The sequence below is a fragment of the Chiloscyllium punctatum genome, chromosome 40, assembly GCF_047496795.1.
Source record: "Chiloscyllium punctatum isolate Juve2018m chromosome 40, sChiPun1.3, whole genome shotgun sequence".
Taxonomy (NCBI): Eukaryota; Metazoa; Chordata; class Chondrichthyes; order Orectolobiformes; family Hemiscylliidae; genus Chiloscyllium; species Chiloscyllium punctatum.
In genome coordinates, this window is record NC_092778.1 from 59436700 (window position 1) to 59460608 (window position 23909).

The following is a 23909-nucleotide window of genomic DNA, read 5'->3' on the forward strand; positions in this document are numbered from 1 at the left end:
GTTTAAGATTGGTCCTACTCTCCCGATATTGCTGCAAAGCCTGTTCTGTTCTTAGTTGCCTGGACATTTTCTCTTGACTAGTTACACAATTTCTCCTGTCATCCATGGTTCACAAATCTTGCTTTTCCTATCCCTTGTTTTCAAAGGGACACGCCTATCCTGCACTATCTTCAACCTATCTTTGCAAGCCTCCCACATATTAAATGTGGACTTCCTTTCAAAAAGCTGCCCCCAGTCCACATTACCCAGCTCCTGTCTAATTTTGATATAACTGGCCTTAGCCCAGTTTAGTATTCTACCCTTGGAACCACTCTCATCTTTGTCTATGAGTATTCCAAAACTTACAGAATTGTGGTCACTGTTCTCAAAGAAATCCCCCACTGCAACTTCTACCACCCGGCTGAGTTCATTTTCCGACACCAGGTCATTCCCTATTTTGACTATTGACATACTGCTCTCAAACTTTCCTGGATGCTCCTTACAAATTCTGCCTCACCCAGACCTCTGACACTAAGTGTATCCCAGTCACCATTAGGAAAATTAATCTCCTATCAACCCATCCTGTTGCCTCTACATCTTTCCATAATCTGTTTATCTTTTATTTTTGTTCTGCCTCACGCTCTCTGTTGGGAGGCCTGTAATACAGCCCCAACAATGTAACTGCACCCTTATTTCTCAGTTCTACCCATAATGCCTCACTGCTCAAGCCCTCCATAATATGCTCCTTTAGCATAGCTGTGATGTCATCCCTGACCAGCAAAGCAACTCCACTCCCCTTTTTCCTTCCCTCCCTGTCCTATCTGAAGCATCTATATCCTGGAACATTGAGTTGCCATCATGCCCTTCCTTCAACCAAGTCTCTGAATTCGCAATTATGTCATACTCCCAGGCACCAATCCAAGCCCTAAATTTGTCTGCCTTACCCTCTTTGCATTAAAGCATATGCACTTTGGACCACATTCATCTGCTCTTTTCCTTGGTAATGCTAACTTCATGATCCTGTTCTTTACAGTCTCTAGTTTCCACCTCACTGTCTACTTGTCTTCTCTTCTGGTTCCCAGCTTCTCCCCTCCCCCCGCCACATTACTTTACTTTAAACCCTCTGCAACAGTAGTAGCAAAACCTCCCTCAAGGACATTAGTACCGGTCTGATTCAGATGTAGACCATCCAATTTGTAATAGTCCCACCTTCCCCAGAACCAGTCCCAAAGTCCCACAAATCTGAACCCCACCCTCCTACAGCATCCCTCAAACCATGTGTTCATGCTGCCTATTCTTTCATTTCTACCCTGGCTAGCACGTGGCACTGGTAGCAATCCCGAGATCACAACCTTTGAGGTCCTTCTCTTTAACTTCTAGTGCCCTGAATTCTGCTTTCAGGACCTCCTCTCATTTTTTACTTACATCATTGGTGCCTATATGCACAACTGGCTGTTCACCTTCCCCTTTCAGAATGCTCTGCAACCAATTGGTGACATCCCTGACCCCAGCACCTGGGAGACAACATACCATCCAGGAGTCTTGTTTTCAGCCACAGTACAGGGTGTATAAAATATGCCATGGTGAACTCACTGACTTCCTGTCCAACCTGGCACGTTGCACCAAAAAAAGGGTAGTGAGTAAGGCATTCAATAAACTTTCCATTCTTGGGTTGTATTAAGGCCCTTAACCAACCAAGTATGTGGCAATCCTGGTCTCAGTCTGCCTCCACTTACAGGCAGGTCAATGTTGTTATCATCCTAGCTGCTGGTATTACTGGGCAAGTCAGATCCCAGACTGAAATTTGGCTCGATAGATCATTTATGTTTGTTTTGTCAAGGTGGTCCTACACTGAAAGACAACCACACAATGCTGCAGATATGATTTTACCATCTGTGGTAGATAAGTTACTTGAGAAGATTCTGAGAGATAAAATGTACGTGCATTTAGAAAGACAGGTTTGATTACAAGTAGTCAGCATGGCTTTGTGAATGGGAGATCATGCCTCACAAATTTGTTTGACTTCTTTTATGAAGTGACCAGGAAGGTTGACAAGGGCAGGGCAGTAGACAGAATCTAAATGGATTTCAGTAAGGCCTTTGATAAAGTTCCACGTTGTAGGCTACTCTGGGAGGTTAGATTGCATGAAATCCAGGAGGAACTGGCAAGTTGGATACACAATTGGCTTGATGGTAGGAAGCAGAGGATAATATTGGAAGGATGGTTATCGGAGTGGACGCCTGTGACTAGTGCAGTGTCTCAGGGATTGATGCTGGGCCCATTGCTGTTTGTTATCTATATCAATGATTTGGATAACAATGTACAAGGCATGATTAGTAAGTTTGCAGATGACACTAAAATAGGCTGTATCATGGATGGTAAGGAAGGTTATCAGAAATTGCTGCAGGACCTTGATCAGCTGGGGAAGTCGGCTGAGAAATAGCAAATGGAGTGTTAGATCTTGCATTTTGGAAAGTCAAATCAAGGTAGGAATTTCATGGTGAATGGTAGAGCTTTAAGGAGTGTAGTGGAACAAAGGGACCTTGGAGTTCATGTGCAAGGTTTTCAAAAAGTGAAGTTGCAGGTCGAGACAGGGCAGTGAAGAAGGCTTTGGCAAACTGACCTTCATCAGTCGGGGCATTGAGTTTCGAAGTTGGGAAGTTGTGTTGCAGTTGTACAGCATGTTGATGAGTCACACTTGGAGTATTATGTTCAGTTTTGGTCACCTTGCTATAGTAAGGATGTTATTAAACTGGAAAGAGTGCAGAAGAAATTTCCAAGGATGTTGTCAGGACTCAATGGCCTGACTTATAGGGAGAGATTGGACAAGCTAGGACCTTTTTTCTTTAGAGTATAGGAGACTGATAGAGGATCTTAAAAGTGTATAAGATCATGAGAGTCATGGACGGGGTGAATACACTCAGTCTTTTTCCCAGGGATGGGGAATCGAGGACTAGAGGGCATCAGTTTAAGGTTAAAGGGGAACGAATAAAAGGGAACCTGAGGCTGGTACGCAAATGGAATGAGCTGCCAGCAGAAGTGGTTGAGGCGGGTACACTAACAGTTAAAAGTCATTTGGACAAATACTTGGATAGGAAAGGACTAGAAGGATATGAGCCAAGTGTAGGGAGATGTGGTTAATGTGAATGGACATTTTTGTTGGCATGGACCAGTTTGGGCCAAGGGCCTGTCTCCGTGCTGTAGGATTCTGTAAAACAGGATAAACTAAACTGTTTATAACATAAATTGGAAGATTTTGAAATATATGACAAAATACCATCCCATTAATCCCTTTCAGTATTCTCACCAGGGTGAATTTACTTCTCTATCACATCTATAGAGTTTAATTTAACTGTCTCTTTAATTCCCAACCTTGAGAATGTTGTAGCCCCTTCCTTGAATTTTTGTGTAACTGAACTTCAAACCTTTCCATATGGTTTTAACCAAATAATTTTGGGCTGGAACCTTCAAACTAAATTTACACTGAGGGTGTCTATTTCTTTACAGTTGTAAACTATTCCCTGTCTTCAGGAATGACTATATTGCATATTAGGTTTCAGCCAAAAACTCTGCAAACAAACTATAAAGTTTTCTAAACTATAAGTGTTTCCCTCATGTCCAAAAACAATTGTCCAATCTTCTAACTGAAAGTGAATGTGCTGCACTTTTTACTTCACTTGTAATAACTCTCCCAATTAAAACAAAACCCCATCAATCTCTGGAAGTGCCGTTGAATCTGTGTTTTAAAAGAAATCATGTGACTACAGAAATGCTAATCTTCAAATCTTTTCATAGGCTGAGGCTACATGTCAGTTATTCAAATTCCACACCCTAAAATAAGTTGTAATAAATAGTGTTAAAATGTATATTAATCACACTGCTTCTGTCACCATTGTTTTGACAATTACATTATTGAAAAGGCAGAATGGGATCATCAAGTTATTTCTGGGATGCCCTGTGTGCATTGGGTCACCTCACTTCCTTGAAGCTCCCACATTTCCTCCTACCTGCCTTTGAAATCCTGTCGCCCTCCCGGCAATTGCACTTCCCTTGTACTCTATCTGGAAGCTGGCTGTTTCCTTCCCTCCTTTAAAAGCCTGAGATATTTCTCACTCTGGTGCCATCACTGTTCGTCACAAAGATAGCAGATTTGGCAGTGACTACTCACATGTTCTGGGACCTACTGGGATAACTAGAACTGATTTGACTAGCTGGAACCTCTGAAAGGTAAGACCTCCTGCCATCGAGGATTGGAAGTCTGATACTTGGGCTGTTTAGAGTAGATTCCCTACAGTGTGGAAACAGGCCCTACGGCCCAACAAGTCCATACTGACCCTCTGAAGAGCAACCCACCCAAATCCATCTCCCTCTGACTAATGCACCTAACACTATGGGCAATTTAGCATGGCCAATTCACCTGGCCTGCACATCTTTGGACTGTGGGAGGAAATGGAGTACCCGAAGGAAACCCACACAGACACGGGGAGAATGTGCAAACTCCACACAGTCAGTCGCCCGAGGCTGGAATCAAACCCGGGTCCCTGGTGTTGAGGCTGCAGTGCTAACCACTGAGCCACCCTGTCACCCTGTTAAAGTTCTACCTGGTAAAGGTTTGGAACTGATGTGCCCGCCAGCATGCATAAAACCCAGACCAGGATGTGTAGGATGAAAAGTTAATAATACGTTGATTCTTTAAAGTCAAATCCCTTCTATGTACAGAGGAACCTCGATTATCCAACGTTCAATTATCCGAATATCGCATTATCCAGCAAGATCATAAGGTCCCGATGCTTGGCTAAACTGTTAGCCGGCATTCAATTAACTGAACGAAATACTCTCCACCTGTGTCCTTTGGACAGTCGAGGTTCCTGTGTACTAATGATTTTCTGGGATTTCTGCTCTGATTCACAGACTCTTAGAGGTTTGTGCATACTGTAGGGGAACAGCAGTTACCTTTTAATACAGCTCAAGTGATCCTTTAATAGGAATGGTAAATTTACAATGTCTTTCTGTCAATGTTTCTTCTAGGCTGATTTTGTCCAATCTCAGTTTTTTTGGAATGAAAGCAGCAACTGGTGAAATCACTCGAGATTGGCAGCACCTTTGGAGAGAGAAAAAAAAAGTTGTTGATACTAGAGTTGCTGAAAATTTTGTATATAAATTTTTGCTTTTAATTTTCCAGAGTAAACCCCTGAATGTAGAGTATCTGATGATGGATGCATCTATATTGCTACCTCCTACTGGCACCCCTCTAACTGGTATAGATTTTGTGAAAAGACTGCCATGTGGGGATGTGGAGAGAACAAGGCGGGTAAGCACCAGAATGCAGTTGGAACTGAACAGTTAAGCTATTTATTTGTTCACTTTATTTTGACTGCAAGCACTCAACACTTCAAGTGAATAATAAAATTATAGTTTACAATAAGAAGTCTTTCAACATCTTTTTAAGTAAATTTCTTTGTGAATTAAGTTTTAAATTTGGAAGTCGTATCGTAAAGTAACAGTACAAGGTAATTGAAGTTCAAGGTTTGTGTAAAGATTTGTAGCTCAGGTGCTGATTGTCGTGGTTGCGGGTATGTTCGCCGAGCTGGAAAGTTGATTGGCAGACATTTCGTCCCCTGTCTAGGTGACATCTTCAGTGTTTTGGAGCCTCCTGTAAAGCGCTGCTGTACTGTGTCACCAGGAATTTATTTGGTTTGACATGGTGCCACAGTGATTCACAGGAGGCTCCAAAACACTGAAGATGTCACCTTGACAGGGGACGAAATGTCTGCAAATTTATTGAAGTTACTGTAATTCTTATGGGAAAGGTGCAGTGAAAATCAAGTTTCATTACTCCACTATCTGTACGTAAAGTGTAAATGTCTGATTTAATCACCAAAATGGTTGCTTTACCTCCCTTTATTGCTGTTTTCTAGAACAAATGACACTTTCCCCAAGTTTCTTCAATATACTCACCTTATTTATTAAGTGATATGTATTCTTAAAACAAAGTGGCAAAATAGCTTATTAACTAAGTCACTATGCGGACTTAAACAATGCCCCCTTAATCCACATACATGCACACACATTTGTATGTAGGCAAGTCACACAGCACTGCAGATGTATCACAGGCTTGACAAAATAGGCAAAAGCAGAGCATCACTTTTGTCAGTAAAGGATTTGAATTCAGAAGATAGAAAAGGTTGACTTCTCTCTGTTCCTTTGAGATCTGACTTTTGACAGTTGTAAAATGATGGAGATCTTGAGATCATATCTCAGATTCAGATGGGAAACAAGAAACACTTGAAATGTTCAGTTTTTTTTTCTTCTAAAGTACTTCACTGAGAGCTTTTCAGCCCAATTTTTCACCGATTATTTTTTCCTTACTGAAAGAGAGAGCACTGCTTTTCCTTGCAAGCCTTTGCACCACTGCCACATATAGGTAGGCCTTTTTAAAAAAAAATCAACACTGATTTACAGGCTGCTGCTAGGTAACCTTAAGCACAGATTTAAGGGTTTTTCCCAATCTGTTGCAAATATTAAATGATTTATCAGAGTTTGCTATAATGAAATAAAGTCCTAGAAGCTATTAACAGTTAATGATTCATTTCCTGAAATACTCCTTTAGTTGTCCTGTTTAATTTCATTTCCTGAACTTGCATATTTATTTGGAATAGGTTGAGTGGAGCAACCGAGTTATAGGTAATTATGGTGCTATACAATGAGTGTTTGATGGTTTCCTTATGCGTAAGCTGTATTTTTCCACAGTGCATGTACTGTTGTAACCAAACATTAAGCAGTTCACAGCTGCATCATCAAAATTGAGTCTTCATACAATTTTAGAGCCCTTGGTAAATCACTTGAGCCATTTCCCTGCCCAGCCTTTTGTTGGGAAACCAATGGAGCAACAAAGCTGACACACATTCAATGTAATAAAATGCACCAAGGTACTCCACAGGAGCATTGTGAAAGATAAGTTGTCACCTAGTCACATCAGACAATATTCAATGCATGGGCAAATGTTAGGCCTATAAATATTGGCCTTGTCATCCCATAAATGAATAACAAAAAATAATCACTGTTCTAATATAGGTCAGTACAGCAGCCAGTATGCTCTAAACATGAGCCACATTGAGGTAATGACTCAAATTGTATTTTGTCTTAAGTAGATTGTAGAATACATATTGTCATAGACTTGGCAATCATTTTTATTTTCTTTAAATTCTGACATGGGTCTTTTCTGTCGAAATAAGTGAAAATGATGGCCTAGTGACTTGATGCTAGACTATTAATTCAGAGACCCAGGTAATGTTCTGGGTTTGAATCCCACTATGGCAGATGGTAAAATTTGAATTCAACAAAAATCTAGAATTGAAACCATCATCGATTGTCAAGAAAACTCTGTCTGGTTCACTAATGGCCTTCTGGGGAAGGAAATCTGCTGTCGTTACCTGGTCTGGACTACATATTACTCCAGACTTCAGAAATGTGGTTGACCCTCTAGGATGGGCAATGAATGCTGGCCAAGCCAGAGATGCCCACATCCTGTGAATGAACTTTTTTTAAAAAAAAAAGGTCTTGTGTAGGAGACCTCTGGATCAATGTGATGTTTCTTCTTTATTTACAGCCTATATTTTCTTACATAAAGCTGACCTAATTTCAAAACTTTGTTGCAGTCATCAATATTGAATTGTCGTTTTATTTTTGCTTTTTTAGGCTATCAGGGTTTTCTTTATGCTCCGCTCTTTATCGCTACAACTACAAGGCGAGCCAGAGACACAGCTACCACTGACGAGGGATGAGGATCTTATTAAAACAGATGATGTGTTAGATCTGAGTAAGTATTTAAATACGCTGCAGGTGCTGCTTTTTTTTCTCACCATGGCTATTTGAGGGCTGCATTCCTTTACATTTTAAAATTTCTTGGAAAGGGAAGCATTGCAGTTCATGAGCTGTGTGAATCTTGCTTTCTTGATTTACTGGAAAAGTATTCACATAGTTAGTGAAGTTATACTGTTTTGTTATCCAATATGGGCAAGGGAATGCATTGACCATTGACTCCTTGAAGTTGTTGATATAAACCACAGTTAAGAAACTCTGGTTACTGTCAGGAATAGCTCATGCATAAAACTTCATCATCTTAATGTCATGTGTATTTTGAATGTAATGGCCAAAATTATTTCTATGGCATTTTTGTATGCTATGGGGAATCCTATTCAACACCTTATTTTTAATTTTAAATTCAATTATTTATTATAAGTTTAAATTACTGAACAAACTTGGTGTCAATCTACTTTCAAGGCCAGACTGAGGAAATGCTAAAAACAAAGCAATATGGTTAACTTAGCATCATGGATGTGGTGGTCACATTACCTGTCAGTTAATTATGGACAAGAGGCAGCCGTGTTGGAGGTGGTGGAGGGATATTTAGGGTTTGAAAGCAGGGATGGTAGAAGATAGGTGGCAATCAAGAGCAGGATAGTTGCTGCTAATGATGGGGTTCTGTTTTGACTCCAGGGTTCTGGGCTGTGGAGACAGCCACGTTAATTTGTGTCGTGGTCAGGTATTGCATGAACTTATGGGGAATGTTAGAGAATTCAGCAGCAGGTGGCAAAGAACAAAGGGATCAAGATAAGCGTGGGATGGTGAGGGATGGCAGTTCGGGCTTATTGTGCATTCAACCTTAGTATCAATGCTAAAATTTTGCATGTTTATAGTTTGCCAATACCAGCTTCCAAAGAAGACTTGAGCTTCATGTTCGTTGATTACTTTGGTTATTGTTCCTTCGATACATACTAAGTCATGTACATATGCATGATTTGCTAAATTAACTCCCATCTCAATTTGATTTGGTTTTATGAGATTTATAGCATATTATTCTCTTCAAAATATTCTTGAAGTTTCATCAAATTTTGAAAAATACACATCCATCACTCTATTCCTAATGAAGATTCATGTTACTCTTGTGAACCACTGGTGTTAATTACTCCCATCTAGTAACAACACATTCTATACATATTGATGTTTGAATTTGCTATAGATTATCTTTCCATTACCATTTGTGCTGTTGAATTTCAATTTTCCGTTCTTGATATTTGATAGCTGAATTTATACCAGTGTATTCTTCATTGCTAGGTTTCGGAAAGAAATAAACTTGGAAATATTAATTCCTGTATCATCAGTTGCCCTGAAATGGTTGTTATAGAATCATAGAGATGTACAGCATGGAAACAGACCCTTTGGTCTAATTTGTCCATGCCAACCAAATATCCTAAATTAATCTAAGTTAAAAACCACACAACACCAGGTTATAGTCCAACAGGTTTATTTGGAAGCACTAGCTTTCAGAGTGCTGCGCCTTCATTAGGTGATTGTGGAGAACAAGACTGTAAGACACAGAATTTATAGCAAAAGTTTACAGTGTGATGTAACTGAAATTATGTATCAAAAAAGACCCGATTGTTTGTTAAGTCTCTCATCTTTTAGAATGACCATGTAGGTTTTGGTTCGTTCTTATGTAAATCGCAGAACTTTTAAAAAGTTACATTCTCAAGTGCACTTTAACAATTGGTGTCATGTCGGCCCAAATAAGGTATTGAAGGTGAGCCTCACAGGGAGTTAACCTAAAATTGTGCTGATTGTTTTACTCTTGTGGATTTGATTGGCTCGCCCTACTGAAGAAAACTAATCCTCAAGCAAAGTTGTTTGTAAAACAATGGTCCAGGCCCTGTGAAAGCAGTAGCCCAGTACTAACGATGATCTACATGTTAATACTTCAGACTTATCCATCATGTGCTGGCAATTCAATGGGTGGATTAGTGCGAAATTTGGGTTGTTGTACTATTGGTAAGGTCTGGGCCCATGATACAAGTCTACAGTTGTCTTCCTGCAAGCCACCTTGTTTTTCGTTCCTGCTTTTGCCAGCTTTCATGTTTTCCATTTTGCAAACCCATCGCTGCCAGCTCTTCCCACACCAGTCTTGTACATGCCTTTACTTACTGGCTTCTCTCTGCACTCCACCTATAGTCTCATTTTTAACCATATTTTGATCTTACAAAAATGAAGAACTTGTAAGCTTTTTGATGGAGGGAAGGAAATAAAATGGAATATTCTGCTTTTGCTCCTTCTGACTTTTGTTTTGCACTCCTAAACTTCCTGGCATTATATGAATGAAATAACTATACTTAAACTGTTTCAAAGAAAAACTAAAACCCCCTCAACAAGTAGAGATGAAATTTGATTTGTTAGTTTTATATACTCATTATGATTTGCTGCCAGTATATGGTGGGTTAGAACAAACCTTTTGCTTTCGTCCGAATGTTTCCTGTTCCAGGATACAATTTAATGAAATTGTGAAATATTCAAAAATATTGTAGTAAAATGAGAAACCTTTTATTGCAAGTTTAAGTTTGAGTAGGTGCTTTTAGTGTTATGATATTAGTCAGGTGTTCCACATGTTCTTTCTTGACATTGGTGTGGGGCATGATATAGTGCATAATAGTGGTTTTCCAGTCTATTTCACCAGCTTTACAGTAAATGACTCAACCACACTATATAGTTTAGATAAGAAACTGGGATGGCTTAATTTTAGATTTTCTTTGTATTGTGGTATTTGGCTTTTTTGGTCAGTGGCTTATGGTGTAGGTGTCTTTTTTAAGTGGCACGTAATAGTCTTGAGAGAACAGCTGTATTTAATTCATTTTAAAACACTTACTGCTCAACAAGGCACAAACTTCTGCTAACAATCAGGCATCAACTTTTTTTTGCTATGGGTCACTGTAAAAAGAGAAAATTAACGTGTGTGGGAGAGTAATAATCATTGTAGGTGAACATTCTATGACTTAACCAACTTCTCTGAAAGCTCCCTGTTTTACTTCCTTTAATCCAACTTCCATCTTAGTCCTATCACTGAAACCACTATGGCCAAACTTACAAATGACATTCTCTTGAAAGACTGAATTAGAGTAGAAAATGCAGTGGACGTTTTGAGTTAATATGGTCATGATGTTGGAGGGACAGGCATGCAGGGTAGCATTTTTAGACCTAAGTCGGGACAAGAGAAAGCTAAGTTATCTACGTGGGAATTGTATCCACTCCAAAAATAAGGCTTAAAAAATTCTGAGGTTAAAACAATGACTGCAGATGCTGGAAACCAGATTCTGGATTAGTGGTGCTAGAAGAGCACAGCAGTTCAGGCAGCATCCAAGTAGCTTCAAAATCGACGTTTCGGGCAAAAGCCCTTCAGGAATAAAGGCAGTGAGCCTGAAGCGTGGAGAGATAAGCTAGAGGAGGGTGGGGGTGGGGAGCACCTATCCACTCCACCTTCTCCCTGACCTATCACCTTCATCCCCTCCCCCACTCACCCATTGTACTCTATGCTACTTTCTCCCCACCCCCACCCTCCTCTAGCTTATCTCTCCACGCTTCAGGCTCACTGCCTTTATTCCTGATGAAGGGCTTTTGCCCGAAACATCCATTTCGAAGCTACTTGGATGCTGCCTGAACTGCTGTGCTCTTCCAGCACCACTAATCCAAAATTTAAAAATTCTGTACATGCGATCATTGTAACTATTAAACTAGACTGTGATATTGGAATATGATATGGAGACGTGAGGGGTTATGCACTTTGGTCAGAAGATCTTAAAACCAGAATATTCATATTTGTAAATGTGGATGTTTAGAGGAACTTGGATTACTGTTATAAAGAACACAAAAGGTTAGCTGGAGGTGCGCAGTTAATAAATTAAGTTACATGTTGACCTTTCTCTCAAAAGCATTAGAGTATAATAATAAAAAAGAAGTCTTGCTACAATTGTATAGGGATTGAGTGCTTGGTACTGCACAATTTTGATCTCCATGTTTAAGGAAGGGTATACTTAGCATTGAAGGTAGTGCAGCTAAAGTTCACTGGCGTGATGGGTTATCCTGTGATGGGAGGCTGAGTAAGTTGTGTCTAGAGTGTCTGAAATTTAGGAGAATGAAAGGTGATTTAATTGAAATGTGAAAGATTTATGCAAGGGCTTGATAGGGTTGATACTGAGACACTTTTCCCCCTTGATTGGGGAACCGGGAATAAGTAGGAACAGTCTCAGGATAAGGTTCCAGTTATTTAAAATTAAGATGAGCATTTCTTTCACTGAAAATGTTGTGAATCCTTGGAACTCTATATCCCAGACAATTGAGTGTGCCTTCATGAAATTCATTTAAGGCTGCAGTAGATTTTGATTTCTTAAAGAATTAAGGGATACAGAGGATGGACAGGAAAGTGGTATTGTAGTCTAAGACTGACTATGTTCCTATTGAATGGTAGAGCAGACTGGGCTATATGATCTTGTACTGCTGCTAGTTCTTGTGTTGTTAACTCAACAGGTGCCCTGTTCTACTCAGAACTACTTAAATTTTGAATTAACCACGCACATGCTCCAATGAAAGCGTCTCAGTGAAATGGTTTAATTTAGCACTGATGTGCGATCTAGCCCAGGGATGTACCTGACTAGAAATGAAACAGTGAGATTTCCGATCGCAGCCACATGCTTTGTTCAGTCAGCTCAGACTTTGACTCTGGATTTACATTTCATCATTTCAACAATGGCATGCAGCAAAACTGCATTGTGCTTTATAGAGTCATGGAAGTCCCAGAGCACAAGTAAAGGCCCTTCGGCCCATTGAGTCTTTGCTGGTGGAGTGGAAAGACTTTGGAATGTTTAATAAACTCTGAGCCAAGAGTCACAGGTCAGGTGCTGGAAGGCTGTGGTGCCACCGTTTTAAAAATGGTGGTAAGGAAAAACCAAAGAATGAGAGATGGTGAGCCTGACATTGGTACTGGGCATGTTGTTGAAAGGAATCCTGAGGGACAGGATTTGGAAAGACAAGGACTGATTGAGGATAGTCAGCATGGCTTTGTACATGGCAAGCCATGTTTCACAAACTTGATTTGAGTTTTTTGAAGAAGTAACAAAGGGGATTGATGAGGGCAGAGAGGTGGACATGACCTATATGGACTTCAGTAAGGTGTTCGGCAAGGTTCCTCATGGTAGACTCGTTAGCAAGGTTAGATCACCTGGAATGCAGGGAGAACTATCTGTTTGGATACAGAACTGGCTCGAAGGTAGAAGACAGAGGGTGGTGGTGGAGGGTTGCTTTTCATACTGGAGGACTGTGACCAGTGGATCGGTGTTGGGTCCACTACTTTTCTTAATTTATATAAACGATTTGGATGCGAGCATAAGAGGTACAGTTAGTAAGTTTACAGATGTCACCAAAATTGGAGGTGCAGTGGACAGCGAAGATGGTTCCCTCTGATTACAATGGGATCTTGATCAGATGAACCAATGCACTGAAGAATGGCAGATGGAGTTTAATTTAGATAAATGCGAGGTGCTGCATTTTGAAAAGGCAAATCAGGGCAGGACCTGTACACTTTATGATAAGGTCCTAGGGAGTGTTGCTGAACAAAGAGACATTGGTGTGCAGGTTCTCATAGTCCCTTGAAAGTGAAGTCGCAGGTAGATAGGATAGTGAAGAAGGTGTTTGGTATGGCTTCCTTTACTGGGCAGAATATGGAGTACAGGAGTTGGGAGGTCATGTTGTGGCTGTATAGGACGTTGGTTAAGCCACTGTTGGAATATTGCGTGCAATTCTGGTCTCCCTCCTATAGGAAGGATGTTGTGAAACCTGAAAGGGTTCAGAAAAGATTTACAAAGATGTTGCCAGGGCTGGAGGGTTTGAGCTACAGGGAGGGGCTGTACAGGTTGGGCTGTTTTCCCTGGAGCATCAGAGACTGAGGGTGACCTTATAGAGGTTTATAAAATCGTAAAGGGCACAGATAGGGTAAGTAGACAGGGTTTTTTCCCTGGGTTGGGGAGTCCAGAACTAGAGGGTACAGGTATAGGCTAAAGGCGGAAAGATTTAAAAGGGACCTAAGGGGTGTTTTTTTTCACTGAGGGTGATACGTGTATGGAATAAGCTGCCAGAGGAAGTGGTGGAGGTTTAAATCATTTAAAAGGCGTCTGGATGGGTTTCTGAATAAGAAGGGTTTAGAAGGATATATGCCAAGTGTTGGCAAATCGGACTAGATTAGTTTAGGATATCTGATCGGCATGGACGAGTTGGACTGAAGGGTCTGTTTCCATGCTATACATCTTAATATTTCTATGACTCTATAACTAAACAAAAAATCTCAAAGTAAACTTTACATGGGATTATGTCCTTGACTTTGCATGGAAACTGCACTGTCCTGGGGTAAATATTTTCTTAAATTGCTAGTGAACAGAGTGCATGTTGATTATGTAAGACGAGCTGGTGCATACAGTATAATTTTGTTTCTGACTAAAACTAAAATTGACAGTAAATATGAGGACTATTACAGAAACCCTTTCTGAACATCATGACTTAGACTGGGCACCAGCAACTGGTGATACCTAGGGCCACTGACACTCTGGAGTTCAAGTAGCTAGGATCTTACTGTGTTAGGATTTGGTGACCATTTGTGTAGAAATATTCCAGCTGTGGATGGTGAGTTGTAGCAGTTTGAGTATGAGCAGCCCATAATTCTGCTCATTTCATTTTATAAAGCATTAAAATCTGTATGGTGCAAGACTGTCCATGGATTTATGAATAATGTTTACATTCTTCATGGAAAAGACACACTGTTTCATACACCCATCTGATGTTATGTATTCAACAAATTATTGTTTTGGCAATACGAGGGAAAATACGGGTGTTTCCACAGTATTGTTTTACAGTAATGAAACATGTCAACCTAGGTAAGTGGGTGAGGTAATGAACTCTTCATTTTGTCTCAACTTCCATTACAGACATGATTGCACTTCCCTTTATTATAAGCATATTTCACACTCTCCAATGTTTATCAACCATTTGCACGAGCTGTAAACTCATTTTGCATTTGCAGAGGATTGTAGAGATTTATTCATTCTTGAAGTGTGAACATCACTGGCACAGCAGCATTTATTGCCCATTGCAGTTGTCATGTAGATACTGCCATAGTGCTCCGAAGGAGGGGATCCTGGATATTGGTGGTGATGTATGTCCATGTCAGTATGGTGTGACTTTGAGGGATCACTGAGCTGGTCTGTTCCAATGGGGCTGCCACTTTGGCCTTCAGGATAGGAGAGCTCATGAGCTTGGGAGGTGCCATTGAGGTGGCCAAAGCAAATTGCTACAGCACATCTTGTCACTGGCATGCATTGCTACATTGGTGGGAGGAGGGACTGCTTAAGCTGCTGGGTTGGATCTCGCTAACGCTGTTTGTGAAAGGTTTGTTAATATTACCCACAACAAACTTTAATTCTGTAAAATGCATGAGTAAAACTATTGATATGGCTGAAATAGTTGGTACTTTTCATGTTGCTAAGTTAAGTTCTCCCATTGTTAGTTGTTTTTGAACATACTTCAATTGTAGCATGGACAGGATTGAAATACAATATAGGAACCAGCATGTTTCTGTTTGGTGCACATATTAATAAATAACCAGTTTATTTTGTTTGGCTCACTTAATCTTCCAAAATAAGTCCAAAATCTTTAAAAAAGAATAACTTTTAAATAAATTTATTTCACAAAATGTGATTGGAATCTTAGATTAGTCACTCCTGATCAGGAAGAAGAATATTCACTCTTTTAAATAGTGTGACAGTTTGCAGGTGTTGTAGGCAAGGTTTCCATTGCATTGACTTCAAATGTTCCATCCTTTATTTCAAAAGAATAATGTCAGAATAAGAGGTTACTAGTTATTTCAACTTGCGATGTTTCAATTGGCATTGAAACACAATACTGAAGCCTGATACTTTTTAAACATACTCACCTGGTAAATGGGTGAGTTTCCTTTTGGATCAAAGGCTGAACATTATACAGACTTACCAGAACAAAATGGGGAGACCTTTAAAGATTCTCCAATCTCCTCTGGGGAAAAATGTATTTTCTAACATCTTGGCAGCAAATATTATTGCTTTTATTTTATGATGAATAAAAGTATCATTTACAGCCAATGTTCTTACTGGTTTGTGTACTTACAACCCAGGAGATTGTTGCCTTGCTGTGTGTTAAATACTGGACAAATATTTTGAAGTTGAAATTTCAAAGTCTGATAATTATCAGGCCACAAATAACCACAAGGTTTTATGGTGAAAATTGTACATATTTTGAATGATGGCCTTCAGGACAGGAGAACTCCTATAGATTTGGGAGGTGCTATTGAACTAGCCAGAGCAAATTGCTAGAGCATATCTTATAGCTGGCATACACTGCTGCATTAGTGGGAGGAGTGAATGTTTAAGGGTTGAGCATCAGTAATGCTGTTTATGAAAGACTGATAATGTTTCTCACAGCAAACATTTTAATTCTGCAAATTTTCCTTCTTTCTAAACTCTGATCGATTGAAGAGATCACTTGCAAGAAGTGCACACCTTTCAAGATAAAAATCCCTCCAAGTGGGAAGATTTCATCTGTGTACAATTTTCTACAAAAATGCAATTTTTACAAAAAGTGGTTGCAGTATTATTAAGTCAGATGTGTCAATGAAGTCTCTCAACATTAATGACTTCAACTGCGGGGGTAATCACCTAGAAACCTTTGGAAGGAATAAATAAAGTACTTGACATTAAAAATATTCACAGCTAAGAAATTCTTGGTTAATTATGTTGCTGGTGGCTCAGTCTTCATAGAAATTCATTCTATTTTCTGCATTTACCATAAACAGTTGTAATGTGCTGTCCTGTCCAGTAAATAATAATGGATGTGTGCATCAGCTGAATACTGGTGATGTTTTAGGATTTCTTCAAGTATGGGCATTTTCATTTTGAAGTAATTATTGTGTTTAAAGGAAATCAGAACATTTAGTATTTGATGTGAAATTTCTAACCTTCTAATTTACATTTTTTTTATTTATGTTTTGATACTTGAAGTAGGGCTGCCCAGAAAGTGCCAAACAATAGGTAGATTTGAGTTTTATTCCAAGATGCAACTCCAGTGTATGATTATTAAAAGGTTTCTCATTTTTATGCTATAGCATTCTAGTCTATCATTTTCTTTTCATCTTCCATTTTAATTGCAATCTTGTCACCATCAATTTATGCTAGAAAAGGACCTGTTAAAAAATATAATAGTAAATTTCCAGTTCAATAGTATTTTGTTTAAATTGTATCCTTCATCATGAAGGACATCTATGTTCGATCTTGGGCATCTCATGGCAGAATTCGCAATGACTGACATGAGTGGGAGAATCAATTTATTTCAAGTGGAACGTAGTGAATACGGGAATGAAAAATGTGCAAACAGGGAAGGTCGTGACATAATTTCCAAAGAAATCCTGAAAGAAATAAAATACCAAAGTCAAAGCATCAGATTAATCTTTGCAATTAAAACCAATCTAGTGTGCAGAGTCAAATAATTCTGTGAATGTGTAATCCCTTCTGTGTAGCTATGAGGAGAGGTTGGACAAACTTGGTTTGTTTTCACTTGAACATCAGAGGATGAGGAGTGACCTGATAGTTTACAAAGTTGAGAGGCATGGATAGTTGGAGTTCTTTTTCAGGGTAGAAATGTCCATTTTCTCGGGGGGGGGTGGGTGGCGGGTGGCCATAGGCTCATGGCAAAAGGGAGTAAGTTTAAAGGAGCTGTGAGAGGAATGTTTTTTAATGCAGAATGTGGTAAATGCTTGGAATGTGCTGCCAGAAGTGCTGGAGGCATCTTGACAGATATGAATATTTTGGATGTAGTTGCCTTACTCTTTTAAAGTACTGTGGGTCTTTCCTCGTAATTGCGTTTGAAGCAATTATGTCCCCCCTAAACAAGGTGACTAATAATATGCATAGTAGTTGAGATGTAATTTCACTAATGCCATGTGTAAATGAAGCATAACTTTAGTATTCAATAACATTCGATTTTTAACCTATTTTTCTAATCAAGCTGCTCAAAGATGTTATCACACACCTCTGGAGTCCATGCCGACCATAAACTAAATTAGTCCCACCTGCCTGCACTTGGCCCATATACTTTCAAATCTTTCCTATTCATGAACTTTCAAATGTCTTTTAAACATTGTAACTGTACCTGTATCCACCACTTCCTCTGGAAATTCATTCCACACAAACCATAGCAAGTGTAACAAATGGTGTGTCATAGGGAACTTTGCTGGAGGCCTTAGTGTTGTACAATAGATGTAAATGACTTCAGTGAAGAGTCCAAAAGTATGGCTGATATATTTACTGATGATACAACGTACATAGGAAAATAAGCTATGAAGACGACAAGAGCCTACAAAGGGATGTTGATAGGTTAAGTGAGTGGGCAAAGGTCTGATGAGTGGTGTGTAATGTGTGAAAATGTCAAACTGCCCATTTAGGCAGGAAAAATTAAAAGAAGCATTTTATCTAAAGGATGAGAGATTACAGAGCTCAGAGATGCAGAGGAATCTGGGTATCCATGTGCTTGAATTGGAAAATGATAACATGCAGGTGCAGAAAGTAATTAGGATCGTGAATCGAATGTTACTGGGGCCTTTTTTTTGTGGTGCAGTGGTGGTGGCCCTACCCCTATACTGGGAGGCCTGGATTCAAGTCCCACCTATTCCAGAGGTGTGTAATAACATCTTTGAGCAGATTGATTAGAAAAATAGGTTAAAAATAGAATGTTATTGAATACTAAAGTTATGCTTCATTTACACATGGCATTAGTGAAATTACATCTCAACTACTATGCATATTATTGGTCACCTTGTTTAAGGGGGATGTAATTGCGTTTGAAGCAGTTATGAGGAAAGACCCACAGTACTTTAGAAGAGTAAGGCAACCTGATTAAAACACAGGATCCTGAAGGTTGTTGACAGGGTAGATATCTAGAGGATGCTTTTTCCTGTGAATGAATAAAAAAAACTAGGAACAAAAAACTAAAAATCAGGGACCGCCCATTTAAGAACAACCTGGCAAACAACCAACCCTGCAAAAATACTCTGTCTATCCATTTTATCCTTGCTGCTTATAATTTTGTAAACTCCTTTCAGGTTGCCCCCTCAGCCTCCAAACCAGGCTACATCCTTCTGGTAGTATGGCTACCAGAACTGTACACAATATTCAAATCGTGGTCTGCCTGAAGTTCTGTACAAGCTTCAACATGACTTGCCAATTTTTATATTCACTGCCCCACTTGATGAAGGACAAGCATGTCTTCAACCTTTCTGACACCTTATCTACTTGTGTTGTCCCTTTCAGGGAACCATGGACCTGTACAACTAAATCCCTTTGTATGTTGATGCTTCTAAGTGTGGTTCTGTCATTTACTGTATACCTTCCTCCTGCATTGGACCTTGCAAAAATGCATCACTTGCAAAATCTAGTGATAGTTTTAATCGTTATTGCTTAAGTACCCATACCCATTTCCAAGTGTTTTTGGGTCACAAATTGTTGGTCTTGAAAACTGCAATTCATTGAGTTTATTTTATGCTGATCTAGGAACATATTTTTGGAGACTTTTAACTACCTGCTACTAAAAGTAATGAGAAAGATAGGGCTGATGCTTAAAACTCTCATTAGATTTTGCAATTGGTATTCTGTGTTGAAACACGAGCTAAATTGAGGGAAATTATCGTGCTGTGAATATTGGTATACTCAGTTGCTTTCAGAAGTTAGAAAGAACTGAGTTACAATTAATAATTCTGACATAGAAATGTAATACTTTAGAGCCACATTGTGCTGTGCTAATGTGCAAGAAATGGTCCTGTTTAAAGTGTTTTGAATATTTTTACTGAAAGTTTTTTTTAAAAGACCTACTTCATATGTTTAAATGGGAGCCATGCCATTTAGTGACCACAATACTTGTAATAATGAAACAAGAAATAGGAAGTCTTTACTTATTAAGCTAGTCATACATTTACATGAAAAATTGAGTGTTGTTTTAATCATAGATCATCTTCTGCTCTTTGGTAACACCCTTTTTTTAGTACCCTCTATCATACCCGTTGCTCCAAATTACTTATTGTTCGGTTTTATGGCTGACTAGAGTAACGCAACCAAGTTTTTGTAGTTAACTTTAGAAATTTTTATTTTAAAAAAGGCATGAGCAAAATTAGTTGACAAGTTCAGTTAACTTGTTTCAACTTATTTCCTACTTCATGGCTTGATTCACATTGCTGTAATAATTTGCTTTTGCTTGTATACTTAAGCTTGCCAGTTGATGGCACATGTAATGCAAAAATATATTACATCTTTGATGGAACAAGGCACTGAATCAGCAACCAGGTTGCCCACACACCACTTCACAATGTTTTAAAAATAAACCCAATAGAGTTTCCATCCCAGAATTACTTTTTTTTACATGGAACAGGAAAAAGTACGGTATGATGATGCAGAATTGCTTTTATTCATTTTGGGCACAGTAAAATCTGAAAAAGGAAAAAAGTGCTTTGGTGACAAGAAGATGTATTCATTGTGGAAGTGGTTTGCTGGAACCTGCTTTCATTGATCATCATGTGAACAACTTACAGACCACAGGTATTTGATCTTTGGCGAGGTTACATGACTTTTGGGAGATGTGTCCTGTCCAAAAGGAGATTTATAGATTCACATTACAGTATAATACAATGGCTTGGGCATATGGTGTGGATCTGGGGCTGTTGTTATTCGTTGATTTTCACGTGTAACAATACAACAAAAATGGGAGGACACTGCTAACCTAAATTTTATATCAAGGGAGGTGATGTGCATTTGTCAAGAGGTTTTTTTTCCCTTAACGACTATTTGCTCTCTGTGACCTGTCCCCTGAAGAAAAGTAAGCCTGTCATGATGATTATCCTTCAATATTGGTAAATGCTGATGTCCCTCTAGTGGCATGGATATGAAGGTATTCGGGCTGTTGAGGCACAAAGTTAGACCATGCTATCTTCTTCAAAAGCAATGCTAGACAGAATCAAGAAGTTTCTGTCACCAAAGAATCTCAGCATTTAAAGGGAATCATCAGATCTCTGCAGGGCACATGTGAACACTACAATACTAGTCCCTATACCCAGCCCTCCAGTCTGGAGTATTGTGTTCAGCTTTGGTCCCCTTACTTGAGGGATGAAGTTGGATTGAAAGCAGATGGGAGGGAGGAGGTTCTTCAGATTGATTCCAGAGTTGGGAGATTTGTCTTCTGACAACAGTGCGAGCACTGTGATTCTCTGGAATTTAGAAGAATGAGTTGTAATTGAGCTGTATAAGATGTTAAAAGGGCTTGACAAAGTAGACGTAGGATGTTTCCTCGTGTGGGGTAACTTTGAACAAGAGGTCATAGTTTTAGATAAAGTATAGCAGATTAAAGATAATAGTGAGGGGGAATTGCTTCTCTCAGCAGGTCATCAATCTCTAGAATTCCCTAACCCAAACTGTAGTGGAATATTGTGTAACTATAAGGAGGAGATAGACAAACAGGTTTTTAATTTGTAATGGATTGAAGGTTATGGGGAGCAAGCAGGAAAGTGGAGTAGAGACTGAGATGAGATCAGCCACGATTGTATTAGATGGTGGAGCAGGCTTGAGAGGCTGAATTGCCTACTCCTGCTCCTCATTGTTGCATTAACACTGAACTTGTATGTAATATTTATGATTGGAACTGTAATTCAAGACTTGCTTTGCCATTGCACATGAGGTGACTGCAGCCTAGATAGTGAACAACTAGTCTGTAGTGAATGCTTAAATTGGTGGTGTAATAAATAGTGAGGAGGAAAGCCTTAGACCACCGGACAAACATAAATGGGCTAGCCAGATGGGCAACACTGGCAATTTGCATTTAAGTCTGAAAAGTAAGAGGTGATGCATTTTGGGAGTACTAACGAGACAAGGGAATACACATTGAATGGCAGGACCTAAGGAAGTACAAAGGATCAGAGGGCTCTTGTTCATGTCCAAGGAACCTTGAAGGTTACCAGACAGATAGAGAAAGTGGTTAAGAAAGCACATGGGATACTTACACATTAGTCAAGATATTATATATTAGTGTGAAGAGATTCTGGTAGAAATTCCAAGCACTATAGAAAGAAAACGATTGCACTAGAGACAGTAGAGATACACCAGGATGTTGCCTGGGCAGGAGCAATTCAGCAATGTAAAGAGACTAGTTCGGCTAGAATTGTTTTTCCTTACAGTAGAGAATGCTGAGGGACATTTGATTGAGGTGTACGAAATGATGAGGGATGTATGTAAGAAGAAACTTTTCTCCTTAACAGAGGGCCAAATAATTGGGCAGAGCTTTAAGGCAAGGAGCAGGTATACTCGGTTCTGCTGTAACGCATGTTTTTTTACCGTGAATTGGCTATAATGCAATTGAAGAATTTAGACCATTAACTTCCTTTACCTGTAGTTATATTACGATTCTGGTCCCATTGCTTTAAATGGTGCTGCTATTAGGCGATTTTCTTATAACCGTGGATCACACAGGAACAGAACTATTGCATTACATCAGAACAGACAATAGTTTAAAGGGGATTTGATGGGAAAAAAATTTATCCAGAAGTGTGTGGGTATCTGGAACTCTGCTTAAAAGGGTAGTGGAGTCGGGAATCCTCAAGACATTTACGAACTGTTTGGAAGAACACAGGCAAGCCTTCAGGCCAAGTGCTGGCAAATGGGATTAGAATAGGTGGATGTTAGATGACCAACGTGGATACAATGGGCCATAGGGCTGTAAAACCTCTTTCTCTATGACTGTTTTGAAGTGATGGGAGGTATTGTTTGTAGTGGCAGCAAAGATATGAATGATGATTTCGTCAGCAGATGAACTGAGACTGGCAAATTCATGCAGAGTTACAGATTTGAAAATGTATTGGAGTATTTCTGTCAGGGAAAACAAAGGCAATTTTATAATTACATTTTAATTTAGGAGTACTGCACTCTCATGAATGAATATTCTCTCTTATGCAATTATTGCACTTTGTTAGTATATTTTCCACCAATTTGAAAATGTTGTTTGTTCTTGAAGTTTTAATGTTATTTATTTAAGCTAAAAGTAGATTTTAAGCTAAAAGTCATTTGTCTCGTAGAGGTAATTCTGTGAGCATAATTGAGCAGGTCTAGATGTGTGCACGTGCTGTTGTTTTATGCCTTTCAATAAATCTGCAATGTACCTTTTTGAGGAACATGCTCATGATATCATTAAGGCATGTGACCTAATAACATAAAGGACTCTGACTCCACCTTATCGAGTCTTTTTGCAGCATCACCTGCTGAGGAAACCATCCTACGGTACATCTGAATTCTGTAACTTGTACCTAGTCATACACGTGCCTGTGATTATACTGTACATATGTAAATGCCAGATGCTGTAATGCTATGAAATCCACGATACATTCATATAGAACATAACTAGAAGTAGGCCAGCTGGCCCTTAGAGCCTGCTCTGCCACTCAATAAGATCATGGCTGATCTTTTCGTGGCCTCAGCTCCCCTTACCTGTCTTTTCCCAGAATCCTCAATTCCTTTAGTGTTCAAAAAATTATCTACCTTCGCTTTTAAAATATTCAAAGGAATTCCATAGATTTCCAACCCTCTGGGTGAAGAGAAGTTCCTTCTCAATTCAGTCATAATCTGCTGCCCCTAATTTTGAGCACTCTTGTCCTAGTTTCACCTGCCAGTGGAAGCAACTCACTACTTCTATCCCCTTCATAATTTTAATTTTCTAAAAGATCCCTACTCATCTAAATTCCAATGAATATAGTCCCAGTCTACTCTGTCTCTCCTCATAAGCTAACTCCCTCAACTCCAGAATCAACCTAGTGAACTTCTTCTGCACCCCATCTAGTGCTAGTATATCCTTTCTCAAGTAAGGAGACCAAACTGCATGTAGTACTCCAGGTGTGGCCTCATCAGCACCCTGTACAGCTGTAACATAACCTCTCTGCTTTTAAACTCAATCCTTTTAGCAATGAAGGGCAAAATTCCATTTGCTGTCTGAATTACATGTTGCAC

At 39.3% G+C, this 23909-nt stretch overlaps 1 protein-coding gene across 1 annotated transcript in view; it reads left to right on the forward strand.

Annotated features, from left to right (window-relative positions):
* clec16a (C-type lectin domain containing 16A) overlaps positions 1-23909 on the forward strand; it is a 267248-nt gene that overhangs the window by 163136 nt on the left and 80203 nt on the right. The window contains exons 18-19 of the mRNA XM_072560020.1: positions 5162-5290; positions 7678-7798. Of these exons, the coding sequence (XP_072416121.1) occupies positions 5162-5290; positions 7678-7798 (250 nt within the window). The remainder of the gene's footprint in view (positions 1-5161; positions 5291-7677; positions 7799-23909) is intronic.